The sequence below is a fragment of the Capricornis sumatraensis genome, chromosome 4, assembly GCF_032405125.1.
Source record: "Capricornis sumatraensis isolate serow.1 chromosome 4, serow.2, whole genome shotgun sequence".
Classification (NCBI taxonomy): Eukaryota; Metazoa; Chordata; class Mammalia; order Artiodactyla; family Bovidae; genus Capricornis; species Capricornis sumatraensis.
This window is the reverse complement of record NC_091072.1, coordinates 158,455,959-158,474,242: the sequence shown is the minus strand read 5'-3', so window position 1 is coordinate 158,474,242 and position 18,284 is coordinate 158,455,959. Positions and strand designations below refer to the sequence as shown.

The following is an 18,284-nucleotide window of genomic DNA, read 5'->3' as shown; positions in this document are numbered from 1 at the left end:
AATATATTTATAAAACCTATCATTTGTCTCTTTGTTTTATCCTTTGCCATTAAAGTGTTTTAAGATTTTTGTACAACCCAATGTATCTGTCTTCCATTCTTTTTTCCTCTTTTCTTTCATTAAAGATGAATTCTAGTCTTGCTTAATAAGTTTCCTTCTTCCCTGGCCCCTGTGGGTCTCCCTCTCATACTTTGCAGATAATCTAGACTTTCTTGCGATAATTTTTTACTGCTTTATTTTTTAAATATGAATTCCGAATCCATATGGAGTTAATTTTTTTGGTACTGTGTAAAATGAGGCTCTTCTATATTTTCCCTTTGTCGTTTGTGAAATTCTCATTATCCTAGGGCATACATCTGAAAATTCTCATTTTGTTGCACAGTTCTATACATCCTTTTCTATATCAATGTAATTTTTTTTTTAATTTTAGTAAAACAGATCTTTCCTTATTTTTTTTCCTCCCTTCTTGTATTTTCTTGGCTACTCTCAGGCCACATTTAAATCTTTCCATATAAACTCTATCCATATAGAATCACCTCCCAGATGCATTATTAAGATCATAATTGGACTTGTGTTAAGTTTATATGTTAAAAACGTATCTGCTTTTGAAATTGAGAAGGGAGAAATAAAGTCAGGCACAGAGGCAGGTGTGGCCGCCCGGTGGCAGCTTCTCCCGCCACCTTGACCTTGTGCTCGGCTTTGGGCCCCGTGGTTTGTCTTCACCTGCCCTTTGAACAACAGACATGACTCCAGGACTTAAGAACAGTCTCCTCTGAAGCAGAAATGGCTTGTCTGCTTTCAACTGCAGTCTTCACAGCTTGTTACTAAAGTATTGGATTCATTTGCCCATGGAATGTGCTAAGATTTTACATGTGTGCAAAAAAGCACTCTACATTCTGGGGGCTTGCCTCCAAGGTTAGACATGTCTGGTCCATTTGCGAGTCACCCCGGGAATCTCCTTGTTACTGAAAGCTGCCAGGTCACCTTGTCTTTTATTCTCCTTTCACAGTTTCTGAAGGTTGCATTTAGGCTCAGCATTTTCGTCACTCTGAGCCTTTTGAACACAATTTTAGTCTTGTTGTTTCTAGGGGGATAATATAGTTTAAAAAACTCCACTAAACCAAATCATATTATCACTGTTTTCATTGTCATCATCACGCCTGCATCAGGAAAGGAAAGAAAAAGCCCCACTGTTTTCTAGCTTGGTGACTGTAGTTATCAAACCCTCAGTGTGTCTTGAAGGTCCAGAAGATGGGGGGATAGATTGTTTTTGGAAGCATTTTCAGCACCATCACCCATGGGTCAGGTGGAACTGGGTCTGGACCAGAGAGATCTCACCTGAGGGCTAGGCATGTCTAGATTTGGGAGAGTGGTTGGATTGTGATAGTGATATCTTTCTAGAGGTCATAGCTCTGCCACCAAATGTACAGGATCCCATAGACTCGTGGAGCCGGAAAGGACCTCAGAGTTCATGCACTTGCTGTCCTTCACCCCCTCTTCATGGCCCTCCCTCTCTGCTCTCCAATACCTCAGGGGATAGTTAGCCAGTGGTGCTGGACATGGAGTGTGGCCGAGATAGCCTGAGTAGCAGCTGTGGGTCGAGCATGGCCTTGGGCTCCAGCGATCAGCTGTTAGAAGAACTTCCCTGGAGCAGCTGCTGTCCCATCTGCGTGGTCCCCAGAGTGAATGCATGTGAAACGGGCCTACAGCCACCCTGCAGGCTGAACCAGGAACCCCTCGCCAAGGCCATCTTAAATGAGCCAAACTGTGCTTGAGCCGCTGACCCACTGGTTCAAGGACAAATCTTTGTTTTGTCATTGGCTACCACATTTGGATGATTGTTATGTGGTAGCTGGCTCACAGAGCCTCTGTCCCTGCTATCAACCTGCCCCAAATATATGGGCCACAAAGCCTCGGGGAGCACCCAGACCCGGTCTCAACCATGTCCTCCGCAGACTGCCGGGCAGCTCGCTGGAGTGGGGAGTGACACACTTCCCATCTGTGGAGCCCGAGCCTCAACTGTGAGTCCAGACTCAGCCACAGCACTGGGCTGTTTGTCACTGGTTACCGAGCATCCCTGGGCAGTACCCCCGCTGGAGTTATTCAGGTGTCTCTGTGCTCAAGCCTGTCCCCAGGGACAGGTGCTGGTGTCTCTGGGCTCCAGGCTCCTCATCTGTAAGTGAACCTGTAAATGCCGCAGCTGACACGCTCCAGGCTCTCCCCCCGCGGAGTCAGGAGACAGTGGTATCTCATGGTGTGAGGCCGACTCGCGTTCAAGCCTTTGCTCCACCGCTCACAGCCAGCTTTCTGGCAAACGGCTGTTTTTACTTAGCCGTCCTGAACTCTGACTTCCTCCTTTGTAAGGTGGACTTGGTCATATTTCTGTTGAGGAGCTGTTGCTCTGCTTACAAAAGGGTAGTGTGTGGGAGTCACTTAGTACTGTGACCGCGCCTGCTATATCTTCAGTCAGGGTCTCTTTCTCGGTGACACTTGTGAAGCGTCCATTGCCCTCTGGAGACATGTTTGCTGCTCAGAAGTCGGCCCTGGGTCTTGTCATTGGGCCGTTGATGCTGGGACTGTGCTCGAGATGCTCCCCAGCTTCAGATCCCGCTTCTGAGTCCCTGTCTCCGGAACAGTCCCCGCCATCGGTGTCCTCACACAAGGACACTGAGGCGCTCAGTGTCTTTTATCTGAGATGCTCCACACCCTCCACACTCTGGAATATTCACAATATTCCTGCCACCTACGAAACTGAAAGGAACTCCCGTCCCGTGAACCGCACTTATAACAGGCAACGGCCTCTCGAACTGAACGCACCGTGGCCGCTGCAGGTGATAGCTCTGTGATCGCCTCTCATGTGGGTTTGCATCAGCTGTGAACACCCTGCTTGCTGGGGCCACACGGACAGTCCGATTGTGTGCCTGAATGTGCACAGAAACATTTGCCGAAAGAGTTTCAGCTTTCTGTCTGAGTACACATCTGTTTTGAAAGTTCGGTACTCTTTTCCAGCCTTGGTGCTCTAATCCCTCATAGCAGATTTGCCTGTGATCAGGTCGTCTTGATGACGGAATTCTCTGATTGTTTCTACCCTCTGATGACTGAGGCAGCTAAGGGTCAGGAGAGGCTGGAAGAGCAGGAATTCCTGGGATAGGGAATGGAGGGTGGGGAGACAGAGTAAGTCTGAAATTCTAGAGAAGCCTTTTTTTTTTTTTTTTTTTGCCTGTTTCATTTTGACTATGATTGTGTATGTCAAGAAGTAGAAGTAATATTATTCATTAAAAATAAAATCCAGAACCCACATTGGTTCTTTCACAAGTAACATGTGGGAGAATCTCCCAGTGGGGAGGAATGGCTGAACAAGCAGTCTCCAGGTCTGTCCACCCGACTTCTACCTTCACGTCACATCTTGGTCTTTAAGTCTCTGGCTTCTGTGTAAGCTAGAGTGTAAACATGAGCCTTTCCCTTGGTCCCCCAGACTGACAGTTTGCAAACAGAACATGACTAAGTGCAGGGTTAAGGGAGGAACAATAAAGATCATGGCTGACCCAGCACCAGAGCCGTGCACCTTCACAGGTCTGAAGCTTCTGCAGTTCAGGTCTCCAGGACAAGTACAACCTTGCAGTTCTAAGCCCGCCTCCCTTTCCTCTTGCTTCCTTGTGTCTGCCTCCCGGGACAATGTCTTCTCGTCCTGCCTAGCAGTATTCTGGGTAGTCTAGCTGCTACCTAGCCAAGGCTAGATGACCACTTGCCACTCATATCTGCCTCACGTGGACTCTCTCACATCAGGCGCAAGATTCACCCAGATCTGCAGTAGGGGAGGGTCTTCCCAGGTGGCACTAGTGGAAGGAACCCGCCTGCCAGTGCAGGAGACGTAAGAGGCGTGGGTGTGGTCCCTGGGCCAGGAAGACCCCCTGGAGGAGGGCATTGCAACCCTCTCCAGCATTCGTGCCTGGAGAATTCCACAGAGGAGCCTGGTGGGCTACAGTCCACTGGGGTCACAAAGAACTGGACACAAATGAAGCGACTTAGCACACAGTAGGAGTTGGGAGAGCATTCAGGGTTCCCTTTCACTGACATCCCTGCCTCTTCTTGTCATTCAGCATTTACTGAGCACCTACTGTATGCTCTTGGGGTACATAGGTGGAAAAGAAGTGCTGGTAACTTCTCCAACCAACAGCCATTTATTTGTCGAGTGCCTGAGGGACTGTTTACAGTATAAGCAAGCAGAGGGACTATGGACGCTCAAAAAAGAGCATTATCCCTGCAAGCGGCTGGGTGGGAGGGCAGCTGGGAAGACGTTTGCTGAGCTGGTCCTCGCTGTGATCTAAGGATGTGCATCAGGGAGTTCTGCTTCTCACGTGAGTAAATCAGCTGCTACTAGACCAGCTTTCCTGGAGACATAACTGTGAACACTGGACAGTGTTAAACAAGTCAGTACATTAATGAATAAATAGCTAAATAGAGTACCCAAAGGTCCTGGAGAATGAAACCAAGCAACTAGATGCTGGAGAGGAGTCAACTCTTGGAAATGGAAATAGCATGGGGAAATGTTCTCATGTTTTCAGCTTCTCATCTGAGTGAAGGCTGGAGTTGGTGCCACGTACGGTAGATAAAATACTGATAGAAGCCAGCAGCCTTTCCAGCCTGAAGAACCAGAGAGCAGAGGGAGGTCTGAGTGACTGATGCCACTGGGGAGTAGAGGGGGATTTCTGTAGAGGACGGAGCCAGAATATGGGTGCTTTAGCTCTGTTTATGAATTCTTACCAAATCTCTGGCTGACCCTGATGATACAAAAGCAGGGCAGACTGCTAGGAGCCTGGCTCAGGATAAAGGAGGCAAACTGAGATTTAAACTGCTGCCCAGCAGACAGAGTCCAGCCAAGTCTACTGTGTACTCAAAACAGGTAAAATGTAACAGAATCCAGAATCTCCACACACCATAACATTCAGAATGTCCAGGAAGCCCACCCAATCTTACTCAACATATGGAGAAATAGGGAAGAGTGACCTTTCTCAAGAGCAAAGACTCTGAGATGATCCAGACGTTAGACTTAGCACTTGAAATTTTTAACCGTTAAAACCATGCTCAGTCATGCAAAGGAAAGTGTACTCATAATGAATGAAAACATAGGAAATCTCAGCAGAGAACCAGTCCACGATCAAAGTGATGTCCCAAGAATGGCGGAAGTGACGATTCGGAGAATCAGAATGTGCCGGTCACAGTTTGTTCTTCTTTGAGGAACTTTCCTAAGGAAAACGCCTCCTAGAAAAGACCAAAGGACAAGACTTCAATGGTTAAACACTTGACAGTCGGTTTTATACATGTTGCAGTTTAGCCCTACATTGTGTTATAAATCGCCTCCACGGGTTGCGATAAATCGAGTTGATTGGTGGCCCTATTCATCCCAGGAGTGAGTGGCGCAAGGGGAGACTTGAGAGACCTTGGCGCCTCTCTGGGGCCTGCGCTCCTGGGCATTGCGTGTTCGGTGGCACTCTGTGCCCGTCGGGGATGGCACGCCTACAACCTCAGGACAGGCTGCCTAAGGCACGCCCAGCTTCCCCGGGCTTCTCACCCCTCCAGGCTGTGGAAACATTCGCCTACAGACATTTTCTTACCATCCATTACATATGTTTTTATGAAAGGACTGAGCAGGAGGAATTTGCAATGAATAATTCATGTGTAATTGTTTTGAAAATATGAAGTTTTTTTTGTTTTGTTTTGTTTTGTTTTTTTCAAAGAAAGCCACCGACCTCTCCGTTTCAGAGCCCCTGCTGCTGCTGCCTGGGTGCCCGTGCGAGAGCCACGGGTGGGCTGTCTAAACGCATACCCTGTCCCGAGCTGGGACAGACTCCTGCGCAGAGCGGGGCGGGCGGGTATATGTGCAGATGGCGCAGCGCCGCCAGAGTCCCCAGCCTCGCACTCTGCCCAGGCCCCCAGGTGGGCCCTCGGGGTAGTCTGGGCATCCAGCGCTGCTCCCTGCCTCCGCCGAGCCCCCAGGCAACACTGTAACACCTGTATCCCCCCTTCCTTTCTCTCTGCTCCCATTCCTGCACCAAGCCCGACCCGCAGCCTGTTTACTTCAACACACAGACAAGCCCAGCCACAGCCAGGGCCTGACCAACTGGGCAGGTGCAAACACAGCAAGCCGCAATCACATTCAGCTCATTACACAGATGGCCAGAGAGGCCCGCTCCCGGGTCCTGGCCCACACGCCGGAAAGGGCAGCACAAAGCAGGAGCCAGTGGCTGCCCTGCTGCTATGAGTCCCTTGGTGCTGCTAAGTGGGTCTGTATTTTACAGCTCTAGCCTGTGGGAGCTGGGGCGGAAGGCACCACCTGTCAGACCCTGGGAACCGAGGAAAATCTGTCTCCTGACGGCCTCCTGGGACACGAAGAATGGCAGGTGGCCTCGTACCCTCTCACTGGCGGCTTCCCCCCTCTCTGGTGTCCTGAGGGCATCGCAAGGTGGTCTGTGGAGACCCAGATTAGCCTTTGCCTACTGGTCTGTTTGGATCCGTGTGAGGGGGCTCTTCCCCCACTTCCTACTGTCATTTCTTATCTGTTTCCACTTGTTCTCTTTGTCTGGAGGCCAGTGACCTTTTTCCAGCAGTGGCTTTTATCACAGTGGTTAAGAAGAAGAACTGAGTTTGGATCCCAGGTTTGTCCCTACCTAATCATGTGTCTGGGGCAACTCTCATAGCCTCAGTTTCTGCATCTTTAAAATGGAATTAGTAAGAGTCCTTTTCTCACAGCTTAAATGAGATGTTAATACCTGTAGAGACCTCAGGACAATGCCTGGCATATATTAGGCATCGTCGTTCAGTCGCTCAGTCATGTCTGACTCTTTGCGACCCCGTAGACTACAGCACACCAGGCTTCCTTGTCCTTCATCATCTCCCAGAGCTTGCTCATACTCATGTCCATTGAGTTGGTGATGCCATCCAACTGTCTCATCCTCTGTTGTCCCCTTCTCCTCCTACCTTCATCTTCCTCAGCATCAGTGTCTTTTTCCAATGAGTTGACTGTTCGCATGAGGTGGCCAAAGTATTGGAGCTTCAGCTTCACTATCAGTCCTTCCAATGAATATTCAGGACTGATTACCTTTAGGATGGACTGGTTCGATCTCCTTGCAGCCCAAGGGACTCTCAAGAGTCTTCTCCAACACCACAGTTCAAAAGCATCAATTCTTCGGTGCTCAGCTTTCTTTATGGTCCAACTCTCCCATCCATACATGACTACTGGAAAAACCATAGCCTTAACTAGATGGACCTTTGTGTGCAAAGTAATGTCTCTGCTTTTTAATACTCCATCTAGGTTTGTCATAGCTTTTCTTCCAAGGAGCAAGTATCTTAATTTCATGGCTGCAGTCACCATCTACAGTGATTTTGGAGTCCAAGAAAATAAAGTCTGTCACCCTTTCCCCATCTATTTACCATGAAGTGATGGGACCGGATGCCATGATCTTAGTTTTTTGAATGTTAAGTTTTAAGTCAGCGATTTCCCTCTTCTCTTTTACCTTTATCAAGAGGCTCTTTGGTTCCTCTTCCATTTCTGCCAAAAGGGTGGTGTCATCTGCATATCTGAAGTTACTGATAAGCACTGCTAAATCATGATGATGGTGGTGCTGATGGTGATGTTGATGGTGATGGTGATGGTGGTGACGATGGTGATGATGGTGATGTTGATGGTGATGGTGGTGATGGTGGTGATGGTGATGATGTTGATGGTGATGGTGGTGATGGTGCTGATGGTGGTGATGATGGTGCTGATGGTGATGTTGATGGTGATGGTGGTGATGTTGATGGTGATGGTGTTGATGATGGTGCTGATGGTGATGTTGATGGTGATGGTGGTGATGTTGATGGTGATGGTGGTGATGATGGTGATGGTGGTGATGATGGTGATGGTGGTGATGATGGTGATGGTGGTGATGATGGTGATGGTGGTGATGTTGATGGTGATGGTGGTGATGGTGGTGCTGATAGTGATGTTGATGGTGGTGGTGGTGGTGATGGTGATGGTGGTGATGGTGGTGATGGTGGTGGTGATGGTGATGGTGTTGATGATGGTGCTGATGGTGATGTTGATGGTGATGGTGATGATGGTGATGGTGGTGATGTTGATGGTGATGGTGGTGGTGATGGTGATGTTGATGGTAATGGTGGTGATGTTGATGGTGATGGTGTTGATGATGGTGCTGATGGTGATGTTGATGGTGATGGTGATGGTGGTGATGATGGTGGTGATGGTGATGGTGATGGTGATGGTGATGTTGATGGTGATGGTGGTGATGTTGATGGTGATGGTGTTGATGATGGTGCTGATGGTGATGTTGATGGTGATGGTGGTGATGTTGATGGTGATGGTGGTGGTGATGGTGATGTTGATGGTGATGGTGGTGACGATGATGGTGGTGATGGTGATGGTGATGGTGATGGTGGTGATGGTGATGGTGGTGATGGTGATGTTGATGGTGATGGTGGTGATGGTGATGGTGGTGATGGTGATGGTGATGGTGGTGATGGTGATGATGGGTTCTATCTCATCCCATCCTTGCTCCCTCCCCCCGATTCAGCTTCCTCCACAGAGTGCAGTCTGTGTAGCACTGGCCCCGCTATTTTTCTGCTCTCCACCTGCTCTGGCTTCCTGTGCTGCCACAGCCCCTGACCACCACCATGTTAGTGGCTTGTCTGCGTGTGCCCCACCCCGCAGCACTCAGGCAGGGCCTTCACTCTAGCCCGTCTCCATGCAGCCTCCTGCGTCTGTCCTGGGGGAGTCCGGTCATCCTGGGTATCTTTGGTCCTTAGGTGCACAGACACATTTTGAATTAAGATTCAGTGTCCTTTTCTGGAAGGAAAGTCATGTTTTCTCATTTAAATTGTGAACACTTCATAAGAGTCAGGGGTGCTGTCTTCTGTCCCACTTCTAGAATCCCTTCGGGGGCATTCACCTCCAGGCAGGTAGCTGTGTCCAGGTTGCTGACTAACTGGCTCTTGGCAAAGGGCTGCCAATGTCACCTGCCCCTGGAACAGCCCAGACCATCAGTTCCTCCTGGGTAGAGTCATCTAGGGGATCCTGCCTCCATCTGCAATGCAGGGAAGTATGTTTTCTCAGTCGCCAGTCCCCCAAGCCCCCACTTGCCGCACACACAAAACAGGGATCGTAGGTCAACAGTAGGTTATGTGTGGTGGAGTGAAGGGATCCTGGATGACTTTCAGCGAGTGGATCACACAAGGAGAGGAAAACAGGTGTTCGTGGATCCCCCACAAAAAGCATAGTAACTTATCATTTAAACTGATGAAACTCCGGTCAAAATTCTAGTTTTCCCTCCTCAAATCGCCCTGCTTTACTCTACTCTGTTCGTGTTTCCTAGCATGTATGTGAATATATATAAGCCTAACTTTTGGACCTTGAAAGCTGCTGCTGTCACAGCAAATGTGAATTTGGACACCTGGACGGCACAGCCAGTGACAAGCTTTGCAGCGATGCCTGCAGCCTGCATGCCAGGTTGACCAAAGCCAGGTTGGGCCAGGTTGGGAGCCCCCCTGCACCTCTGTTCTCTCGCTCAACCAACCAGCCTTGCCCAGGGCCCCAGCCCCAGGACACCCGGCCCCACCCGTGGGAACCTGGGGGTGGGAGCAGACAAGTAACAGCCAGGCTGGCCCGCAGAGGCCGTGGTGATGAGCTCGTCGCGGGGCTGGAGGGCTCAGCCAGCAAAGACCCAAAACCACCTAACAGCCTTTCCCCCTCACTTGTCTTCCTCGTCAGGTCCTAGAAGATAATGGAATGCCCATGGATGACGATCAGTACGCTCTGTTGACCACAAAATTAGGATATAAGAAAGAAGGGATGAGTTATCTTGATTTTGCAGCAGGATTCGAAGGTAGCTAACAGCCAAGTACCAACCTGGCTCCCATGCGGGGCCCCACGGGTCTTTCTGCATGGGGCCCCAAGGCCACTGGGGTTGAAGTAGTGTGCGCTGAGATGTGGAAATCACATGCATCCTAAGACTGAAACAGACATTCTTGTTTAATTTTATCTGTGTTTCGGCCTTTTTTTTTTTTTTTACCCCCACTCAGCTGCACTGCGAGTGCCGAATTTTGTCTGGCAGAGCCTTCTACAAATAGTAAGAGCACAAATGGTTTCTAAAATTGACTCCCAAGCCTGTGCTCCTCCAATCACACCTCGTGTCCTCTAAGGTTTTCCTCCTAAAAGTAGATGCTGGTTATTGGTCATCAGAGCCACCTGTGCACAAGCGGGGATCATGTCCTTCCTGGACCCAGAGGTTCTGAAAGATTCAGTGACTTGGCCCAGATCAGCCGGCCCTTGTCCCTCCCCTCCCCGCTCCCTGCAGGGTTGTCAGGGGACTCATGGTCCACAGTGCAGTCTGCTCAGCGCCCGGGTCCTCCCATTTGCCCCTTGTCCCTGTTCGGCTCTCCCAGCCACACTCCTGGCAGATGGACGACCAGCACCCAGCCTCCCGCTTCTCAGCTCTTGTCTCTCCCCTCCCTTGTCTCCACTCTTACTGAAGTTTAGATGGACAAATAAGCCCTCTGGAAAAGCTGCAGAAATCCCATGTATATATCCACGAGTGCACGGATTATATGAAAGCACTGCAGACTGGACAGGGCAGAACCCAGACCCTACTTGCTTTATGCTGTCCTTCCCCGGGGCTGGTCTGAGCAATGACTGGATAGTGCAGTGGGTCTCGCTCGAGGAGCTGGCAGCTGTGACTCCGCCAGGAAAGAAGAAGGTCCCATCCAGCACCCCCCACCAGATATCATTTGCTGATCCTAAAGGAGAGAAGTCCTGCAATCCCCTACCCCAAAGACAACACGAGAAGCTGTGGAATTTTAGGATTTTGACACTTCCTTTGGTTATACACTTTGACCTTTTTGAGGCAATAAAAAGATGAGAAAGGAACCCACATTTATCTTAGTGAGTGCTTCCGGTGCCCTGGTGCATCCATCACCGAGGCAAGTAAATCGGGGGCCTAGGGTGAGCAGTGACTTCCCGAGGTTCCAGAGCAGGGGGCCTGTCATGAGTGGGCACCTCGCCCTGCAGCTTCCTCTCTTTCCCCTCTCCCCCATTCCTCTGTCCCCCATCAGTCCCTCCAACACATGGCCAGATGCTGGAGGTGGGGAGATGGAGGCTCCAGGCCATGGAGGGTGGGGGTGGGCAAGGCAGAGGGGATCAGGCACCAGGGGCAGGTGTTATCTGCCAGGCGTAGCAAACCCGGGGTGGGGAGGCCACTCCAGACCCAGGCAAGGCAGAGGCCAGGTTCATGGCTGGACTAAAGGCTGCCCATGAGTTCTGGAGGCCCTGCCTGCCATTCATCCCCCAGGCCACATCAGGGAGGGGGGTACAGCATGTGTAGAGAGTCGCGTCCTAAACCAAGTCCGAGGTTGCAGCCTGGCTTTTGAGAAGGCCACATTCAAGTCATTGCAACCTGAGGGAAATGGGCTGGTTTTCAAGTGGAGGTTACACTTTCTTCCTCCATTTCAGGGAAGAGAGAGACGGCCTCATTCAGTCATTAACCGGCTGGGCTCTGGAAGCCGGCGGGACTGGGGTGAGCTCTGTGACCTCGGGGAAGTTGGACCCCTATGTCCTCGTCTGTAGAATGGGCATAGTAATAGGTCTCCTTGTGCATAAACCAGGCTTAAGGAGAGACTCTGCCTCTTAGGACCGTGGAAAGGGCCAGGATTTGCCAGAAGGTGTCCGGAGGCCTCCAGTCTAACATCCAGCACAGATGTGGGCAGAATCTGTCTGGTGACTGAATTACATGTTCCTGCGTTGAGGACCTGATTCTAGGAAACAGAACGGGCAGGAATCCCTTTTCTCTGCCCCTGGTAACTAAGGGATAGACAAGCAGGATGTGGTCCCTGTCCTAGAGCAAGGACGGAGGGGCCAGACGCAAAAGCGTGCCAGGTGAGGGGGTGGCCCTTGATGGTCTGAGGACAAGCTCTTCTCGTGGTGACAGGGGCACTTCTAACAGAGTTCACGCTATGTTCCGTCACAGAGTCATAGTACCGGCGAGAGTTCTAGCAGGACTGGGAACCGAAGAAGTTAAGCGTTGAGATAGAAGCACAGAGGCGCACCCACCGCTAACGGAAGCCTCCTGATTCGCTGTTTCAGATCCTAAGATGAATGGGGCAGAAGTGACCCCACCCCAGACTCCAGCTCTTCCCAAAGGTGGCGTGGACAGCTTCTTTGTCACTGCTGAAGAGTGCCTGAGACAGTTCCCCCGGAGACTGAAGGAATTCTTCCGGGTAAATCACGGCCTCCCTGCTGCCTGTCTTATCTGGACCCAGCCCCCCGCCCCGTCCTCCTCACTGTTCAGCCACAGCAGGTATGAGCCCTGCAACCCCAGAGCTCTCCTTCCTAGACTCAGGCATGCCCCTGCTCCGCTTCTGGGGAAGGGACTTAACTCTGCGATCCCCTCTCCTCCCTTGCTGACACTCTGCTAGGCCTGCCTTCTGCCCCTCAAAGACGCTGGAGAAGTAAGGAGACCCTCCTCACAAGACAGGGAGGGGTGGGAAGGGTCCCAAGTTACAGCGAATTTAGGGTCCTTTCGACCATCCTATCCACTCCTTCCTGAGCTCACCAAACGAGCTTTGTGCACTTTCATGCCATAAGCTGGATTCTCTGCTGAAAGCTGGGGCTGAAAACTGGGAGCCCTGCTCAGGGAGCTCAGTCCAGCCCCAGACAGATGGTCAACAGACAACTCAGACACATTGCGACTGGCTGTCATAGAGGGACTGGTACTGTCTATGGGGGCACAAGGAAAACAACCGTTAAGGAGGGCTTCCTGGAGGAGGTGACCCCCTAACGGAATCTTAAACCCTTAGCCTGTGCTGGCCAGGCAAAGAAAGGAGCAAAAAATAGAAGAGTGGGCTTACTCAAGGCGGGTGGCAGACAGGCCACGGGCTTTCGGGAAAGCTCCCAGCTCTGCGTGACTGAGGCATGGGTTGCATGCAGAAGTTGTAACGAAAAAGATGGGGAAAATAGCAGCCATTCAAACACAGAGGCAGGGACAGAATGGCCTCAACTATTTTTGTATTGAGAAGTGAAAGTGAAAGTAGTCAGTAGTGTCCGACTCTTTGCGACCCCATAGACTATACAGTCCATGGAATTCTCCAGGCCAGAACACTGGAGTGGATAGCCGTTCCCTTCTCCAGGGGATATTCCCAACCCAGGAATCGAACCCAGGTCTCCTGCATTGCAGGCAGATTCTTTACCAGCTGAGCCACAAAGAAGTGAAACAGGGTCATTAAAGTGGGAAAGAAGATCAGTTTGATAAACTTACCATTTAGCTTCAACATGGGGCAGAGGCCCAGTGTGTGGAGACCCCAGGGTGAGGAGACCCCAGGGGGAGATGACCCCAGGTGAGGAGACCCCAGGGTGTGGAGACCCCAGGGTGAGGAGACCCCAGGGGGAGATGACCCCAGGTGAGGAGACCCCAGGGTGTGGAGACCCCAGGGTGAGGAGACCTCAGGGTGTGGAGACCCCAGGGTGAGGAGACCCTGGGGTGTGGAGAACCCGGGGTGAGGAGACCCCGGGGTGAGGAGACCCTGGGACATGGAGACACCAAGGCATGGAGACCCCAGAGTGTGTAGGTGCGAACACCTCAGCAGATGAAACAATGTTGAGTCCAGGGGAGGGGAGGTGTGGCATGCCCTGTGGGTAGAGCCAAGCCCAGGAGCAGGGCAGCCAGTTTACTGTGCTTGAGACATCTTCCCAGCACGGATTGCCAATTGGAGGTTCATTTTGGTTATTACCGAGCTCCCATTTTACAACAGACACACTTATGATTGTCTAGCTTGGATTTGCAGGATGGTTCTGACTTTGACTGATGGCCCAGCCATCAGACCATGCATCCTGATTCTTGGTTTGAAAACACACAACCATCATAAGCAGACAGGGAGAAGGGTTTGTCCTCATCAGATAATCCCATGTGCCCAACCGAGAAGAGCACGGGGCAGGCAGGGTTCCTCGTGGGGTGGACAGCCTGCTTCTCTGAAGAACGAGAGCCTGGCGGGAGGCAGAGAGGGCAGAGGGGGAAGTCGAGGCACCGGGTCAAGCCGTCCCTCGTGCTGGTCAGCCGGACCCTGAGAGGCCATCACCTGCTACCCCACCAGTGAAAATCCAGACCCCTGTTCTGGCCCCTCTATGCTGTCTCCTGTCACTCATCTTTCCCAGTGGGGCCACAGAGAAGCCAAGCTCCCTGCTGGCACCATCGTCTTCCTGGCTTTATTATCAGTGAAGCTTGGTTACAGCACACGTATGTCCTATGTTTCCTAAGATGGTCTCTATTTTAAATAATTAACTAACGGATTGATTTAATAAATGTACACCAACACCCACTCCATCCTGCAGGGAACTTTTAACCTAGTGGGTGAGACAAGCAAACCCCTAACTGCCAGGGTATGCATGATACAGACTCAGGTGTCGGTTACATCCAGGACCCTGGCGGGGGCTCATTGCCCTCAGGGTGTATGTAAATGGAACAGAGTGTGTTTTGGTGGTTGACTGGGAAGGTCCAGTCACTTTATTTCCTTTCTTGAGTTCCTACTTGTGAGGAATTCTTGACTCTCTCTCTCCATCAATAATGAAAAATCTACCGTGTATTAGTTGCAAATGCTGTTAGTCCTGCTGCTGCTATTTGCCCAGTGATCTGTAGCCAGATGAGTGGATCTCAGCACAGGCGCGTCCACGGACGGCAGCAAAGCTGAGCAAGGTGGCCTCACCCTCCCAGGCCAGCTGAAGACCACGAACAGTGGAAGGAAATAATTCATTTTAGCAAACAGGGGGCATCTCCCCTTCCTGACTGTGGTGAGGAAAGCAGACACCAAGACCCCCTTGGTGACCTGGAGTCATGACCTAGGCACAGGTTCCCATGGCCCTTGTGGGCTCACCTTCAACCTCACCCTCTAGACAGGGTCTGTGCAGGTTCAGGCACGTGTCTGTGGATTCAGGTACGTTTTAAAAAAAGCAAACAGGACCAAGCCCCCCTCTCCCCTCCACCACACAGAAATAGGATCTTCTACACGTATGCTTCAGCCACTGTTTTTCGCTTCATCATTTGTCTTGAATGCCTGACCCTGCAGAGTGGTCTCCACACATTGCTCTGCTCAGGGTGGCCCCTGTCTCTCAGAATGAGCCGGGGTCCTGCCTGACTGGCTGCAGCCCCTTTATGACCCATCTCGACGCCGCCTCACCCCGACCCTGGGTCGCGCTCCGGCCAGCACCCTTCCTCCTCTTGCGTCCTTGCACATTTCTGCTGCTTTCCCTGGATTGTGGCCTGAGCTGCTGAAAGAAGGCGCTGCCACTTCTTGAGCTGGAAGGCCCCAGAGGATGAGCTGGAAGCCAGGAGTTTGATTTGGACCTTGCTCATTCTGACATCCCGGAGAAGGCAATGGCAACCCACTTTAGTACTCTTGCCTGGAAAATCCCATGGACGGAGGAGCCTGGTAGGCTGTAGTCTATGGGGTTGCGAAGAGTCAGACATGACTGAGCGACTTCCCTTTCACTTTTCACTTTCATTCATTGAAGAAGGAAATGGCAACCCACTCAAGTGTTCTTGCCTGGAGAATCCCAGGGACGGGGGAGCCTGGTGGGCTGCCATCTATGGGGTCGCACAGAGTTGGACACGACTGAAGCCACTTAACAGCAGCACAGCATTCTGACGTCCAAGGGGAGATGCTGCAGAGCCTTTGGAGACGTGCATTTGGCTGCTGTGGGAAGGCTGGGAGCTGCGAGGTGGAGGGAGTCGTGGCAGAGACAGGCCCGTGGTCCCAGTGGGTGGTGCCCCTGCAGACAAGGCTGCTGGATGGTGGCACCTCTGAGGGGCATGGGAAACCCTTCATGTCGGCTCCCACCGTATTTAACGTAACGATTGCACACATTGGTGAAGTGATTGCACACTTTGGTGAGTGAACAAGTGAGTGAATACAAGTAGGTCTTCCACAAAACTCCAGCTGAGTCGAAGCAGGTCTTGCTTTATGTGACCTCTGTGGAGGGTCCTAGGATATGGAGGTGCAGGCAGGGCCCCCAGAGTGGCTGGAGAGACCCCGGGCGGGGCCGTGTGAGGTGCTGGTGGGACCAGGGGTGGGGACGACAGCCACAGCGGCTGTTCTCCAAGCCCAAGACCCAGGGAGCCCGAGTCGGGGGAGAGGGAGCGTTGGCCCAGATGGACCCGATTCAGATCCCACTGCCGGGCACTCGCTGTCCAACCTCTGGCAACAGTAATAGTAACAAACAGCGTTTTAGACCCTAACGGAACCTACCCGTCCGCTCCTAAGCACCTCGCCTGCTTGGCATAGTCAGTCCTCACGATGACCCTGTAGGCAGGGACTCTGTCCTCCTCTGTGATGGGTGAGAAGCCTGGCAAGGTTCAGTCTCTTTCCTCGGTCACTCTGCTAGTACCGGGCAGAGCCGGGCTTGGAAACTGAGCAGCCTGGCCCCCTGGGTGTGCCCCGCCTGGCTGCAGCCTCAGGTTCCCTGCCGGCCTCTGTTCCCTCACCTGCAAAGTGGAAGTCACCGCAGCGCGGCCTGCAGACGCAGAGGCGGGGCTCAGGCGGGCTGGCGGGGCCTTCATTTCAGCCCAGGCATCAAACCGGCGCCCATCCTCTGGGCAGTTCCTTGGCGGAGTTCAGCTCAGTGCTGGTTCTCCTGTAGACAGCAGCTGCCTTTCTGAAAGGCGTTGCCATTTCCAAAAGCCGTATGAAAACATCAAGGACCAGATTTTTATATGTTCTGGAGAGCTCCAGCATACTCGGTCTTCACTTCCGATTTTGGAAGTACCACTGGCAGAAGCCAGAGGGGCAGGAGGGAGAGAAAAGCCACTCCAGGCCCTTTCCTGAACTCTGAGCACTGAGAGAGTGCCTGAGGACAGAGTTCACCGTTGCCCTGGGAAAGCAAGCTGTGGCAAGGGGACTCCCAGAGCAGGGAAATCTCCAGAAAAAGCCACAGTGGAAGCACAGCCCTGCCCTCTTGTTGGGGATGAGTCCACAGCACAGGGCGGGAGTGGGGTCGGCTCCAGGTTTCGGGGGCCGGGCTGTGACGCTGTGTCCCGGCTCCAGGACCCGTACGCTGCCTTCTTTAAGATGGACACTGACAGGGATGGCGTCCTCACCATGTACGACCTCCACCGCCTGCTGCAGCACCTGCTCTTCAACCTGAAGGACGAGGAGTTCGAGCGCCTCCTGGGCCTTCTCGGCCTGAGGCTCAGCATCACACTAAACTTCCGGGAGTTCCGCAACCTGTGCGAGAAGAGGGCGTTCTGTACAGATGATGACGCGCCCCAGAGACTGCTCAGGTAAGAGGCCAGCACGGGGCGGCATCCATGCAGGCACGGTGCCAAGGGCCGGGGCTGGGGGCGGGGTGGCTGCCGTCCCGATCTGTTCACTCTGTCATTTCCTTCGTTCAAGAAAAGCCACTCTCAGGATCTCACGCTCAGTGCAGAAAGACTAGAAAATGCAGAGACAGGTGAGAAGATACACTTGATCTGAGCACCCGTGAGCATCGTTTTTTTTTTTTTTTTTTTTTTGTACTTCACTGTGCGTCATCCCAGTCTGGTTAATTTACATGTAAATATACACGCGTACTTGTATGTTCTCGTTATGAACCCAGGGCCAGGTAGATACGCATGTCGCTCAGCCTTCCAAGACCTCTGGGAGCACCGCATGCAGAGGGCGGAGCTGGGTGCTTGTCAGGAGAACACGTGGACTCCCCCAGGCCTGAGCCCTTAGTTTGGGCAGTAAGCCTGGCCTGGGGAACCACACAGCACCTTGTGGTGATTGGTGGAAACCGAGTGTCCTCTCTATCTTTTTTCCATGCGCATAAATCCACCCATGTACCTGTATATTCGTCTCTTTAAAACCCTGGGGTCAGCGGCGCCAGCCGCTCTGGGAGATGCAAGGACCCCTTCCAGCCGTTTGTCAGGCAGAACTCCCCACCCCTCACCCCTGTTCACCCCACGCCAGCCTCCCTCACAGTAGGAGAATCTGTGTGTCCAGCTGAGGCCGTGACTTATTCGTCTCCTTGGCTTCGCTCAGTAAAGGCATCTGCTCCTTGAAGTAGTGACGGGCCTCCCATCTTACCTGGGACCTGTCACAGTCGCCTCCCCCACTGAGATCTGCTGACAGGCATGGATGAAGGAGACATTCAGCCGCTCCCTTACCAATTATTACAAGGACAATATCAATATTTTTTGAAATGTTACCCTCCCCTTTGCTAGCTCAGGGCTGCCCTTGATACTCAGTGATTCAGCTCAGTAGTGGCCTCA

At 52.1% G+C, this 18,284-nt stretch overlaps 1 protein-coding gene across 1 annotated transcript in view; it reads left to right on the top strand.

The window, feature by feature from the left end:
• Positions 1–18,284, top strand: part of EFCAB6 (EF-hand calcium binding domain 6) — a 232,641-nt gene that overhangs the window by 129,199 nt on the left and 85,158 nt on the right. The window contains exons 18-20 of the mRNA XM_068971554.1: positions 9,767–9,881; positions 12,134–12,267; positions 17,080–17,315. Coding sequence (XP_068827655.1) covers positions 9,767–9,881; positions 12,134–12,267; positions 17,080–17,315 — 485 coding nt within the window. The remainder of the gene's footprint in view (positions 1–9,766; positions 9,882–12,133; positions 12,268–17,079; positions 17,316–18,284) is intronic.